This window comes from Psammomys obesus, unplaced genomic scaffold (assembly GCF_907164565.1).
Source record: "Psammomys obesus unplaced genomic scaffold, mPsaObe1.curated_primary_1811, whole genome shotgun sequence".
Lineage (NCBI taxonomy): Eukaryota > Metazoa > Chordata > Mammalia > Rodentia > Muridae > Psammomys > Psammomys obesus.
Genome location: NW_026585687.1, coordinates 1,363,043 through 1,376,934, shown reverse-complemented (window position 1 = coordinate 1,376,934; position 13,892 = coordinate 1,363,043). Strand labels below are relative to the sequence as shown.

General features: G+C 37.0%; 1 protein-coding gene and 1 non-coding gene across 2 annotated transcripts in view; both read left to right on the top strand.

Moving 5' to 3' along the window:
* The window catches only part of Abcb7 (ATP binding cassette subfamily B member 7), a 119,840-nt gene extending 118,958 nt beyond the window's left edge, over positions 1–882 (top strand). Inside the window, exon 16 of the mRNA XM_055592441.1 lies at positions 248–882. Coding sequence (XP_055448416.1) covers positions 248–463 — 216 coding nt within the window. The 3' untranslated portion in view covers positions 464–882. The remainder of the gene's footprint in view (positions 1–247) is intronic.
* An 8,216-nt stretch (positions 883–9,098) lies between these two features.
* Positions 9,099–9,204, top strand: LOC129665917 (U6 spliceosomal RNA). Its single transcript, XR_008718454.1, has one exon. It is a non-coding gene; the product is annotated as a U6 spliceosomal RNA (small nuclear RNA).
* Positions 9,205–13,892: the final 4,688 nt, after the last annotated feature.

The window sequence follows — 13,892 nt, the reverse complement described above, 5'->3', positions numbered from 1 at the left end:
TTTACATAATATGGTGGTTGTTGTATTGGGAACCTCATACTTTTTGTTTATATGGGACAGGGTAGTACAACAGTGATGTGTAGCATTCCTTCCTTCGTTTTTCCCACTAGGGCTATGGATTAGGAGTTAGAAGAGATATTTTAATGAATACATGTCCTTCCAATCTTTCCTTATAAATTACCATACTGTTTAGGTATTATGCTAGTAAAATGACCTTGGTCCACATTTACCTTGTGTTTTCTTTTAGGGGAAGATAGCTGAGCGTGGTACCCACCTTAGTCTTCTTGCTAACTCTAGCAGTCTCTATTCAGAGATGTGGCATACACAAAGCAACCGTGTGCAGAACCATGATAACCTTAGATGGGATACAAAGAAAGACAGTCTCTCCAAGGAGGAGGAAAGGAAGAAGCTCCAAGAAGAAATTGTCAACAGTGTGAAAGGCTGTGGGAATTGTTCCTGCTAAGGACTACAAGACATCTTCTTGTTGTTCTTTGTGTTGTCTTGTTTGGTTTTGGAATATACATTTGCACTGAAGCAAAACCTGTTCATAAAAACATCCATCATACATTCCCATTCCTTTAATACTATTAAATAAAACTTATTTAAAGGAGGGTTTGACTTTTATGTCTTTTACCATCTTTTGAATGTGACATCTGTAATTAACCCCAAATTATTTTCTTGTTATTGCTCTAAGAATGCTCAGTGCATAATTTTTTGTTACTGTTTGATTTTACCCTGTAACTATTTTTGAAGTCTGACATCCATTTGATGTTGATAACCATATGAATTAGTGTGGTTTCTGAATTTATTAGTCTTTAAAACCTTTATGAGAACATCTTTTTTCTTAAAATTAAAAAAGAATTCTCTTTTGAGAAGAGTGTAGGTTTTGTTGCCTCTTTCCTTCCTCCTGATATAGTTCCTTGTCAATCTGATAATTAGTTTACAAACACAATTAAAGTTGGAATTTACCAAATATGAACAATATTTATACTTTGGGCATTTTACTTTTAGATAGCTATAATAATATAGTTTTTATTATGTCCTTTTGAGAAGGAAAAACTCATATTGGTGGATAGAATATTATCTTTAATCACCACTGGAACTTTTCTAGTGATTAGAATTTAATTTTTATTCCCAGATTTTTATTTTGGACCAAAATTTATTAATTTCTCTTTGAAGTCTCAGAAACCTTGATGTCATTTGAAAGTTCCTATACAGGCAATGATCCCAAAACTTAGGGAGTTGAAGGCTTTTCCTATTTCCATCTTAAATGCATTGCTTTGCTACTTGAAGTTACACAAACAAATAAGTAAATAGGATGTTTTATATCCACACACGTGTCTACCTGTGTACATGTTCATACATTTATATAAAAGAGTACCACTTCAAGTTATTAAAAATACTTGGTAAATAGGAAAGGATCCCATATATACATATACCCTTTAGATGACCAGTATGTTAATCTCTCTTGGCACTTCAGAATTGCTATGTTTATTGTAAGGCTTTGTCTTACTTATTCATAATTTAATGAGATCTTTTAAGTCTAATATAAAAAAAAAAGAGACTATGCATTACATTCAAGTTTTATTTAGGAAAAATAGAAAAACATTTTACCCGTTAGAAAGAGTTATGAAAATGAGATACACATTTCACTTAAAAAGTTGCTCATATAGGCATGGTAGTGTGTACCTGGGGCCCCAGCATCAGGAGCTTGAGGTCAGGAATTTGAAACTAGCCATCTTTTGAAACTGAAACAGAAGAGAAAAATTTCTCTTGTTTCAGTAGAAATTTAGCACCTATTTAGTTTGAAACACATGTGTATCTCATGTAATCATCTGTAGTTTTTATTCCTCAGGAAAGGTCCTAAATTGCTTATAACATCATGCCTTTAATGTGTTTTAAATGATAATTTAGTGTGGCAGAGATTAATATTTTTGATTTGTATTATTGGTATTGGTGAATAAATAAATTTTTATATTAAGATAGTTTGATAATCTGAGGCCAGTATTTCAGTTAGTCTTTGATATCAAAGTAAGTTATGTGGAATCTCACTATTAAAATTGAAGGTAATATATCAGTTTGTCATGGACTGAAAACTATGTTTGTTTTGTTTTATTGGTGTTTCTTCCTTTCAAGCCACAGATATCAGTACTTTTCTGAGGAGGGAGAACATATTCTTTGAATAAATAAGTTACATTATTGGAGATGTGGTTAAAGTTATAGCTGCTTCTGTAATTCCTACATTGGCAGCGATGCTGATGGAGATGATGGGACTCAATTACACAGACAAGCAGTGTGTAATAATCATCAGTAAGAATTCTTCTTGAAGTGTACATAGCAATGTTCAAAGCAAGTTATTTTGTGATATAGGGAACATTTACTCCAAGGAAGTAGGAATATTTTCAAAGTAGGGATAATTTCTCTGCTATGATTTTGAAACTTGTTTCTTTTTATATGATCGCAGGTGGTCGGTCCCTAGGCTACAGTAGTCATTAACCTATCTTTTCAGCTAACAAAATTTAAATTAGTGCAGAGGCCATAAAGACATCTGTTTTCTTAAAACTGTCCTCTTTAGATAGTTTTTGAGAGGGAAATAATAAACAGATTAAGAGAAAAGAAGAGCTTCCTCGGATGATGGAGTCATAGGAAATGCCAAGAAAAGGCCATTTAATTATAACAGACTAATTTTACATCACAACGTTATGTAACTACGCAAAAGGATAATATGTGTTGCAGCAATATTTTTTAAATGTATTGGAATGATCTGTAGTTTTAAAATTTGCGTTCTGAAAATAAAGGTGATGGGGGTTCACTTTTCTACATACCTTTTTTTAAGTATTAACAAAATTTACTTCATTCCTAAGGAAATTCCAGTTTAGAAAAATTAACTTGAAACCAAGTTAGTTTTCGATCATAAAAACTGGGCCAGATGCCTTACTGATCATCCTTCACAAAGAATTTAGTGTGCAGACGGGCTCATTTGAAAATTTGTAATAGCTCAAGCCAGGGTCACTTGTGATCAGGAAGACCTTTCCATCTGAACATGAACAAGCTCAAGATACTCACGTGCTTTTCCTCTGCAGGGATTTAAAACCTTTTATATACCTTAAGGTAAATATTCTGCCTTTCCCTCTGTGTTGACAAATAATCAGTTTGTGTGGATAGTTGGTTTTTAAAACTTATTTTGCTCTAAAGGCCAGGTATTTATAAACTGTATGTTTCCTTGTTTCTAGGTTGCTTTTTCTCTACTGTCATCTTTTTCCTATCCTTAATATTGCTGAATATATCACCAAGTAGCAACCTTTGCCAGTATATATTCCTAATGTCCTCCTCTTGTAACTTGATTACAGGATATTTTGTTGTGAATTAGCAGTGAAAATGTTTAAATGTTTGTATTACAGTTTATTTTTAATTATAGCAAAGTCCCCTCTTCCCTTCTCTGAGTGTATTGATTTGGAATGTAATCTGTATGGTAAATCATAACATCTAATGAAACACTCTGGAAAAGCTGATTAAGACAAAACATGCCATAGTTCTCTTGTTTATAGCAACCATAGTTCTCTTTTTTTATAGCAACCAGTACAGATAATCATTACTGGATAAACATGTTGTCTTTGAGCCTAGAAATGAGTGTCTGATGGAAATCACTTTTCTGCAATCCTCAGGGAAAGATATTTTATCCCTTATACACTTGGAATAAATATAGGTAATTACTAAGCACTCTGGGAATGTGACCTTAAAGCTGTATACAGAAGGTGAAGACTTGGCATTTTTCAGAAGGAAAGTAAATTTTTGCACAGTTCGTAATGTGGGTAAAATGGTGACAAATTATAGTGGTTTTGTTTAGCCTTAAGCTGACATTTTTTTTTTTTTTGATAACCAGCCAGTGAAAGGTCCCTAGTTTCTTACTTGTCCCCAGTTTCTCAGTTGTAATGATTACTACAGAAACCTTGGGGTGGAGAAATGTCTTGCCTGCATTTTGATTAGCTAGGTAGATTTGGAAATAAGTGTGTTCTAATTAAAAACAGATTGGCACTTTAAAAAATACAGATTGTTTCCATATTTTGTGTTCTCATATAGCTACAGTAAAAATGTTCATTGGTGTCTTTCTGTTCATAAAACCATGGGGTTTAAAGGTCTTTTAATACATTTCCCCTCATTCTATAGTGAGGAAGTGAGGAAGCTGCACTTCAAGGGAAACCACTGTGCTTGATGAAAACCTTAGTTCCTGATGTTAATACTTGTGCTGTACCATATTTCCATTCAGAACTCACATTTGAAAATAAGTTGAAAGGTCAGAATTGAACTTCAAATGGGGAAGGAACTCCACAGGCCTGCTCCCCAACAAAACAATAATTTAACTGCTTTTTAAAAGTTGTTTTAGGGGCTGGAGAGATTGCTCAGTGGTTAAGAGCACATCTGCCTTTGCAGAGGACTCAAGTTCAGTTTCCATCAGTTCAACTGCCTTTGACTCCACTTCCAAGAATCCAACACTCTCTTATGACCTCCAAAGTCACCTTATACTCATGTACACATACTGACACAGACACTTTGCATGCACATAATTTTAAAATACAAAAATTTATTTTAAATTACTTGAAAGAAAAAAGGTATTCTATTCAGAGCTCCTGAAAATGTCCTAAGGACTTACAGGAAATGGAGAAACATTTAAGGCAGTCTAACCTTTTAAGAACAGGGAGTGACTGTGGCCTTTAGGAAATGCTATGTTTCATATGCTCTGTGCTAGAAGCTCTACCCTGGGCATTCTGCTCTAAGCAGGTGGTAAAGACATGAAGATAGTGTGGGTACCTAGAACCACCCTCACCTCCACCCGCAGTTTCTCACTTGAGGCTTCAGTTTTCTGTCATTGAGAGCTGCCTGCATTTTTATCCACATCTTGTCTTAATGGCCCCCCACACCACATATGTGTATTAGCCCATTTTCTGCTGCCGTAGCAAAATATGAGCAAGTAAACTATAAAGATTTGGTGCTAATCATGTGATACCAAGATCTGATTGGCATCGGATAAGTGCCTTTTGCTCTCATAGCATGATAGAAAATACCCTAAGTGTCACAGCACGATATACTATAAAGGGAACAAAGGAAGCATGCTAGCTTATATCTCTTACCATCATGGGCACCCACCTTCATCATCTCATTTTTACCTCCCAGAGGTCCCACCACCAAATACCATCAGCATGAACTTTTGTTCAACACATGAAAACTTGGAGTGCGCATTTAAGTCACAGCTGAGTAGAAGCTCTATTTCATGTGTTAGGACAATAAGATACTATATATTTTTTCTCTTCTCTAGCTTACTCATAGGGTAGAGATTTCACTCAAAATTGACCCCATTTCAGGGCAGTTCAATATTGCAGAATTTTTGACCAAGGAAAAATGCATGTGATTAGGGCAAAGGACCCCATAGCTCCTCCTGTGAGTACTGTCTTCATTTGAAAACATGGAGAACACCTTTAGCAAAGACATTGTCAAAGGCAGTGGAGGTCTTGGAGAACTTCAATTAGGATAGTGGTTCTCGACCTTCCTAATGCAATGACCTTTTAATACAGTTCCTCATGTGTTGACCCCCCAACCATGAAATTATTTTCATTGCTACTTCATAACTGCAGTTTTGCAACTGTTAGGAATTGCAATGTAAATATCTGCATTTTCATGGTCTTCAGCGACCCCTCTGAAAGGTTCGTTTAACTCCCAAAGGGGTGGAGACCAACAGGTTGAAAACTGATGAATTAGGAGGAGCTGGCAGAATCAAAACAGAAGAGCAGCCAAGAAGTCAAGCCGAAATGAAAAAGGGAAAGAACCATCCTGGACCAGTCACTTTAGAGGTTGAAAAAGTGGGGCATACACATTGGGAAAGCTACAAATCCTCAAGGAGAAAATCAGTTACTAAAATCGCCAGAGGAGTCCGTCCAAAATATCCAGTTTGTAAGAAGGTTGTTGTAAGACACAAAAGTAAATAAGAATATAACCCAAACATGGAGGACAGAATAGTAAGTACTGCCATAGTAGGGCAGTAAGAGAACATAACATACAAAGAAATCACAGATTTATATTCTTTGCTTGTGTGTGTGTAGTTTTTCAAGACAGGGTTTCTCTGTGTAGCCTTGACTGTTCTGGGCTTTGTAGACTAGGCTTGCTTTGAACTCACAGAGATCCTCCTGCCTCTGCCCACAGGTGTGTGCCACCACACTTTGCTGAAATCCCAGATTACTAACAAAATTGAATCAGGCACAAGAGGGCCAGAAGACAGAGTAATGAGATTTGAATTGTTTGAAATAATGTCTTAATCAAGAATACTATATTCCAGCTATATGTGTTCACTGATGCAGTAGAGGCATGACTTCTGTTACCTTCTAATTAGGTCTAAGTTTTGTTCCAAAAGAAGGAATTCATGCCAGGTACTGTAAACTTCCACAAAACCCCATTGCTAGTTGAGGTCATAGGCCTTAAGGGGAACCTGCTGTTAATTGTTTTGCTAAATGGATATTCTGTCAAACTGACTTCCAGATATTTGTGTCCTTAGCCTTGATCAGAAAAGCTTCTTTGGGTAGTGGTCAGTGATTGATAAAAAGACTCATCGAGTCAAAATGCCAAGAATAAATGATTGAATGCTGAGCTTTAAATGGGACATGTATACCAAAATAACTCCACCACCACCACCCACACACACACATATACACAAAAGGCTCCAAAGACATTGTGGGAAAGGGCTTGGAAAGAATGTAGGCTGGATGATGAAGAGTGACACGCAATACTTCCTTCTAGATGGCTATTGCTCTCAAACAACTGTGGTTACCTATGGATTCTGGAGGGGATCTTAAGGCCCTACCCATATCAGGGAGCTATTGGCAATTCATAACAGCTTGGGGGGAAAGAATAATTTTTCTTGGGGAGCGAAGCTACTGGAAGGTTGTTCATGCTTCTGTGAATGACCCTATATTCCTATGTATATAGGAAGGGTTAATTGGACTCAGGGGGTTATAAAGAAAAAAGACATGAAGTTAGGAGGGGGATATGTTGGTTAGAGGGATCTGTGGGAATCGGAGGAGGGAAGTAATTGCATTGCATGTATGCATGGAATTTTCAAATAATGAAAGGACAAAATATTATAATTTTACACAAAATTATTATTTAAAACTGAAGATAAAATCAAGGTGTTTTTTCAGACACCTTACATTAAAATATACCTGCAGGAAATACAAATGAAAAATTTCAGGTCCAAAACAAGCAAACCAGGGAGTAATTCAAAACCACAGGAGAAAAAATACCAGTAAAGGCAGTCTAGTGGGTTCTTTTTTTTTTTTTGTGGGTTCTTAAGATAATATTACATTTATACTTTTCTATACCATTTATATGTATAACATATAAAGGTATATAACATTTCTTCTTTCCTTATAAGGAACTACATAAAACAATTTATAGTATTTTTTGTTGGAGTGAAAAAGCTGTCTTAGATTAATGGGCTATTAATGAATCTCACATTCATAAGAACAAGTGGAGAGAATCTCAGATCCATAGGAACAAGTGGAGAGAGCATATATATTACATAACAAGTTAATATCACAAGCCTATCTATACCTTTCTCGCTGCTTTTTAAAAGTAGTGCTTGTATTTTATTGATATTTTTTACTTGCCAATGTGTATTATAACAAGATAAAAATCGGAGTATGTAAAGGAGCAATAGAGGAATGTATTTTTTTCCCTTCAGACTACTTAGTGTAATTATGAAGCACTTATCTTTTAAGTTATAGACTATATTGGAAGTCTTAGAATAAAACTAAGAAAATAACTCTAAGAATGTACTTAAAACACCAGTAAAGGGATAAAGTTATATACTAGACAATGTCTATGGACCACTAAAGAATTCTATATAAGAGGAAGAGAAGTCTTTAAAAAAAAAAGGAGAAAAATATCTAGAAAAAATAAATATAAAATTATAAATTTTTACTCAACAACTATGGATATCAGATAAATATCAGTAACTATTAATGCAATAATCAAAATAAAAGGTACAGACTGTCAATTGGTTTGAAATATTAAGGTCCTACCGTACATATGTCCTCTGTAAGAGATACTACCCAAATGAGTAAAAAGTAAAAAGATAGGGAAAATATTCCATGTAAACACCAACCAGAAGAGCTGGAGTAGCTGTCCTAATAGCAGACAGTATATTTTACAATAACAACTAGAAAAAAGAGTGATTTCATACTCTAATCACTGTATCAGCTAACTGATACTACAGAACTCCCTACCCCCAGACCAACAGATTTCACCTTGTTGTGCACATGGAACATCCTTCTACATAGGGCATGTGGTAGGACATAAAACAAACTTCAGTACATTTAAAATAATTGAAACCATACTTTAATAATGAAATTAGAAGTCAGCATTATGGAGAAACTTGGAGATTTCTGAAATATACTGAAATTAAAAAATATACTTTATAGGCCAAAGAAATTGCAAAAAAGAATTAGAAAATACTTTGATTAATAAAAATGATCAAATGCAATTAGGTCCAGGGGAATTCATAATTTTAAATGAATGTGTTTTTAAATTTTGGAATGAGTAATTTAAACTTTCTTTTTTTTAAAATTTTTTGATTAATTACACTTTATTTACTTTGTGTCCCCTGTAGTTCCCTCCCTCCTCCCCTCCCAATCCCTCCCTTCCTTCTCCTTCTCCACACATGCCCCTCCCCAAGTCCACTGGTAGGGGAGGTCTTCTTTTCTTTCTTTCTGATCCTAGTCTGTTAGGTCTCATCAGGAGTGGCTGCATTGTCTTCCTCTGTGGCCTGGTAAGGCTGTTCCCCTCTCAGTGGGAGGTAATCAAAGAGCAAGCCAATCAGTTCAAGTCAGAGACAGTCCTTGTTCCCATTACTATGGAACCCACTAGGAGACTGAACTGCCATGGGCTACATCTGTGCAGGGGTTCTGGGTTATCTCCATGCATGCTACTTGGTTGGAGTATCAGTCTCAGGGAAGACCCCTCTGTTCAGATTTTTTGGTTCTGTTGCCCTCCTTGTGGGGCTTCTGTTCTCTCCAGATCTTACTTTCATCTTAAGAAATTATTAAAAAATAGTGCTTGTTTCGGCAGCACAATTACTAAAACTGGAATGATGCAGAGAAGATTACATGGCCTCTGTGCAAGGATGACATGCAAATTCATGAAGCATTCCATATTTTTGGAACCATCTCCAAAACTGACCATATAGTCAGACACAATGCAAGCCTACCATATACAAAATTGAAATAATCCCTTGTGTCCTATCAGACAACCATGAAATAAAATGAGACCTCAAAAACAACAAAAAGCCTACACACACATGGGAACAACTTTCACTCAACAACAGCTGGATTGAAGAAGAAATAAAAAAAGAAAATAGAGACTTCCTAAAATTCAGTGAAAATGAAGGCACAACTTATCCAGACTTATGGGACACAATAAAAGCAGTGCGAAGAGGAAAGTTCATAGCACTAAATGCCTTCAAAAGAAGTTTTGAGAAGAAACAGGACAGGAGCCTACCGTAGAGGGCCTCTGAAAGACTCTACCTAGCAGTGTATCAAAGCAGATGCTGAGACTCATAACCAAACCTTGGGCAGAGTACAGAGAATCATATGAAAGTAGGGGGAGTTAGTAAGACCTGGAGAGGACAGGAGCTCCACAAGGACCAAGTATATCTGAACACAGGAGTCTTTTTTGAGACTGATTCTCCAACCAAAGACCATACATGGATATAACCTAGAACCCTTGCCCAGATGTAGCCCATGGCAGCTCAGTATCCAAGTAGGTAACCCTAGTAAGGGGAATAGGGACTGTCTCTGACATGAACTTGGTGGCTGGCTCTTTGACTGTCCCCCCACCCCTGAGGCTACAGAGGAGGATATTGCAGCCAGTCCTGATGAGATCTGATAAACAAGGGTCAAATGAAAGGGAAGGAGGACCCCCCTATCAGTGGACTTGAGAGAGGCTTGGGAGGAGATGAGGAGGGAGGGTGGGATTGAGAAGGAATGAGGGAGGGGGCTACAACTGGGATACAAAGTAAAGAAACTGCAATTAATATAAAAAATAAAAATTTAATTAAAAAAAGATCAACAAGCAATAAATGGGACCTCATGAAACTGAAAAGCTTCTGAAAAGCAAAGGACACTCTCATGAGAACAAAATGACAACCTACAGATTGGGAAAGGGTTTTCCACAATCCTGTATCTGAGAGAGGGCTACTATCCAGAACATATAAAGAACTCAAGAAGGTAAACGCCAACAAATCAAGTATTCCAATTAAAAAATGGGGTTATAGAGCTAAAGAGAATTCTCATAAGAGGAATATTGAATGGCAGAGAAACACTTAAGGAAATGTTCAATCTCCTTAGTCATCAGGGAGATGCAAATCAAAATGACCCTAAGATTTCATTTTACACTGTTGTGAGTTATTAATATTTATTATTGATATATCTTTTAGTTAAGCAGTGGTTATTCCTAAACCAGCTGTTTACCCAATTCAACACACAGAGACTGGGATTTATTTAATTAACTTAGAGCTCAATGCTAGGCAATAGTTACTCCATCCTAAACCTCCAAGCCCGCATAGTTTCTTACCATTCAGATTTCTCCCATTATCCTTGCTTTTAGTCATATCTTAGGTCCAGTTCATCCCAACTCACGGTTCCTAGTCTTGGCCTGCCTATCTCTGCTCCTCTCTTGTACTTGCTTTCTCCTCCTCCCCTCTGGCCCAGCATGTCCCACCTTATTCTCTCCATTGCTCAGCATTGGGGCTGGTTGTTTTAGTGACAATATACAGAACAAATGGTGAGATGTTTATACATACTTGAGACAGGTGATGCTTAGAATAAGCATCACAATGCAATGTCTGGATTGAAACCAGTAGTGGGGTAGAGAAATCAGCATTTGAATGAAAAGGGTACATTCCACAAGAATATTATACCAACATTACACCCATCAGAATGACTAAGATAAAAACTCAAGTGAAAATACATGCTGGAGAGGATGTGGATAAAGGGGAACCATCCTCCATTCCTGGTGGGAATGTAAACTTGTACAATCTCTTTAGAAATCAATCTGGCGCTTTCTCAGACAATTAGGAATAAAGCTTCCTCAAGATCCAGCTATACCACTCCTAGGCATATATCCAAAAGATGCTCAAGTACACAACAAGGACATTTGCTTAACCATGTTCATTGCAGCTTTATTCATAATAACCAGAATCTGGAAACAACCTAGATGTCCCTCAAGGGAGTAATAGATACAGAAATTGTGGTACATTTACACAATGGAATACTACTCAGCAATTAAAAACAAGAAAATCATGAAATCTGCAGGCAAATGGTGGGATCTAGAAAAGATCATCTAGAGTGAGGTAACTCAGAAGTAGAAAGACACACATGGTTTATACTCACTCATAAGTGGTTATTAGACATATAATATAGGATAAACAGAGTAAAATCTGTACTCCTAAAGGAGCTAAACAACAAGAAGGAGTATCCTAGGGAAGATGGTCAATCCTCAGTCAGAAGGGCAACTGTGATATTTGTTGGAAGCAGGAGAAAACAGGGAACAGGACAGAAGCCTATCACAGAGGGCCTCTTAAAAGCCCTACTGATCAAGGTAGTGAAGCAGATGCTGAGACTCATAGCCAAACTTCAGACAGAGTGCATGGAATCTTTTTTAAATTTAATTTAATTTTATTAATTACACTTTATTCACTTTATCCCCTCCCTCCTCTCCTTCCAATCCCACCCTCCCACCCCCTTCTTCATGCATGCCCCTCCCCAAGTCCACTGATAAGGGAGGTCCTCTTCTCCTTCCTTCTGATCTTAGTCTATCAGATCACATCAGGAGTGGCTGCATTGTGCTCCAGTGGTGCAATCAATTAGCATGGAATCTTATGGAAGAAGGGGGAAATAGAAAGAGCTGGAGGGGACAGGAGCTCCAACAGGAGATTAACAGAGCCAAAAATACTGGGCCCTGGGATCCTTGTAGAGACTGATACCCCAACCAATGACCATGCATGGAGAGGACCTAAAACTCCTGATCAGATGTAGCCCATGGCAGCTCAGTGTCCAAGTGGGTTTCCTACTAAGGGGAACAGAGATTGTCTCTGACATCGACTCAGTGGCAGGTAGGTGTATGATCACCTCCCTCTGGGGGGGTTCGGCCTTGCCAGCCACAGAGGAAGACAATGTAGCCAGTCATGTTGAGACTTGATAAGCTAGGGTCAGAGGGAAGGGGATGAGGACCTAGGGGAGTGGCATAGAAGAAGAAGGAGGGAGGGAAGGATTGTGAAGAGATAAGGAAGGGAGCCACAGCTTGCATACAAAGTCAATAAATTGTAAAAAATAATTATTAAAAAATTTCAAAAAGAAAAGAAAAAAAAGAAATTTTAATAAAATAAACAATCAAATGATTTAATGTTTTAGAGCAGAGGTTAATAAAACAGTAACAAATATTAGAACAGAAGTTAATGAAACAGAACAGAAACTCTATAGGGAAACTTAACAAACCCTGAGTTTTTCTAAACTTCATTGTGTATGTTGATGTTCTGCCATTTGCTGTAACATGACTGAACTTAGAGAGCAACAGTATGCTTACTTAAATGAACCAGAGATAAATAAAAGCATTGCATGCTCTCGCATGTGGGATTTAAATGAATGGCAAAGAATAAAACTATTTGGCAGCGTCAGGAGTCAGGGGAAGAAATGAGAAGGTATAGAACAGAAGATATAAAGTAGAAATAATAAATCAAGAAAACCACAAACCATCAAAATTGAGGCAAGAAGGAATTTCCAGTATGAATAGATCAGATTAAGTAATGGAAGCTACCCACTAAGAAAGCAAGGCCTAGGCAGCTTCATCACTGAGTTCTCTGAAACATTAAAAGAAGTAACTAATACCAATACTTTAAAAATCAGCCCAATGAATTTAAATTCACCGAATTCAGTTCTTTTTTGTTCAGAGACTTTACTTCTTATTTCAGAACATATATAACCTTAAGTTATGGAAAGCGGTGCTCTGAAAAATCAAGATACTTTCAAAACTACTTCTTCAGCAAATCGGTAACTATGCAGTAAAATGATAAGGGAAGAAACAGAGGGAAAGTATTTTTATAATGCTGGAGTTATAAAGCAAAAAGATGACTGCCAAGACATGGCTGCAGCAAAAGTTGTGTCGGCTATCTGTGCATATTCCATGAAGCAGACATTGGAATGTCCTGCACAAGTAACCCAAAGAGAAAGATCACTTTTCCTTCAAATGCATGGCTATTTCAAAGAGTGTTTGCCTTGCCTTGAACTTTTTGGCAGTTGCTGTAGTTTACAATGCACACTAACCCAGGACTATTGTTGTTTCCAATGTAAGTGCACTTGAACACCAGCTTGATGACAATGTGATTTTTAATCAGTAAAAAGAAAAGAATTAGCCCCGAACTTCCCAATAACTTCATTGTGATTCTGATCCACAGCCAATGACAGCCCGGAGAGAAGCCTACCTCTAATATTAATAAGTGCAGAAATTTTTTTTTAAAAAACTACTAGCAAAATGAGATTGTATTACTTTTGCATTCTTGTGAGTAACATAAATGACAGAAACGGGAGATAAAAAGCTTCTTTTTGCTTGCAGTTGCAGTTGGATTTCAGTCCATTGGGCCAGCAGGAAGGAGTCCAAAGCTGTTCGTAGCAGCACAGAGCTCCAGGTTTGTATCAGGAGGTAGGCTATAACCTTCAAAGGTTGGCTACTAGTGACCTGTTTGAGTAGCTAGTCCCCACTTCCTAAAGGTTCTAGTCTCCCAGAACTGCACTACCAGCTAGGTAACAATCATGTAAAACAGGAGCCTTTGGGGAACATTTCAAATTCAAACC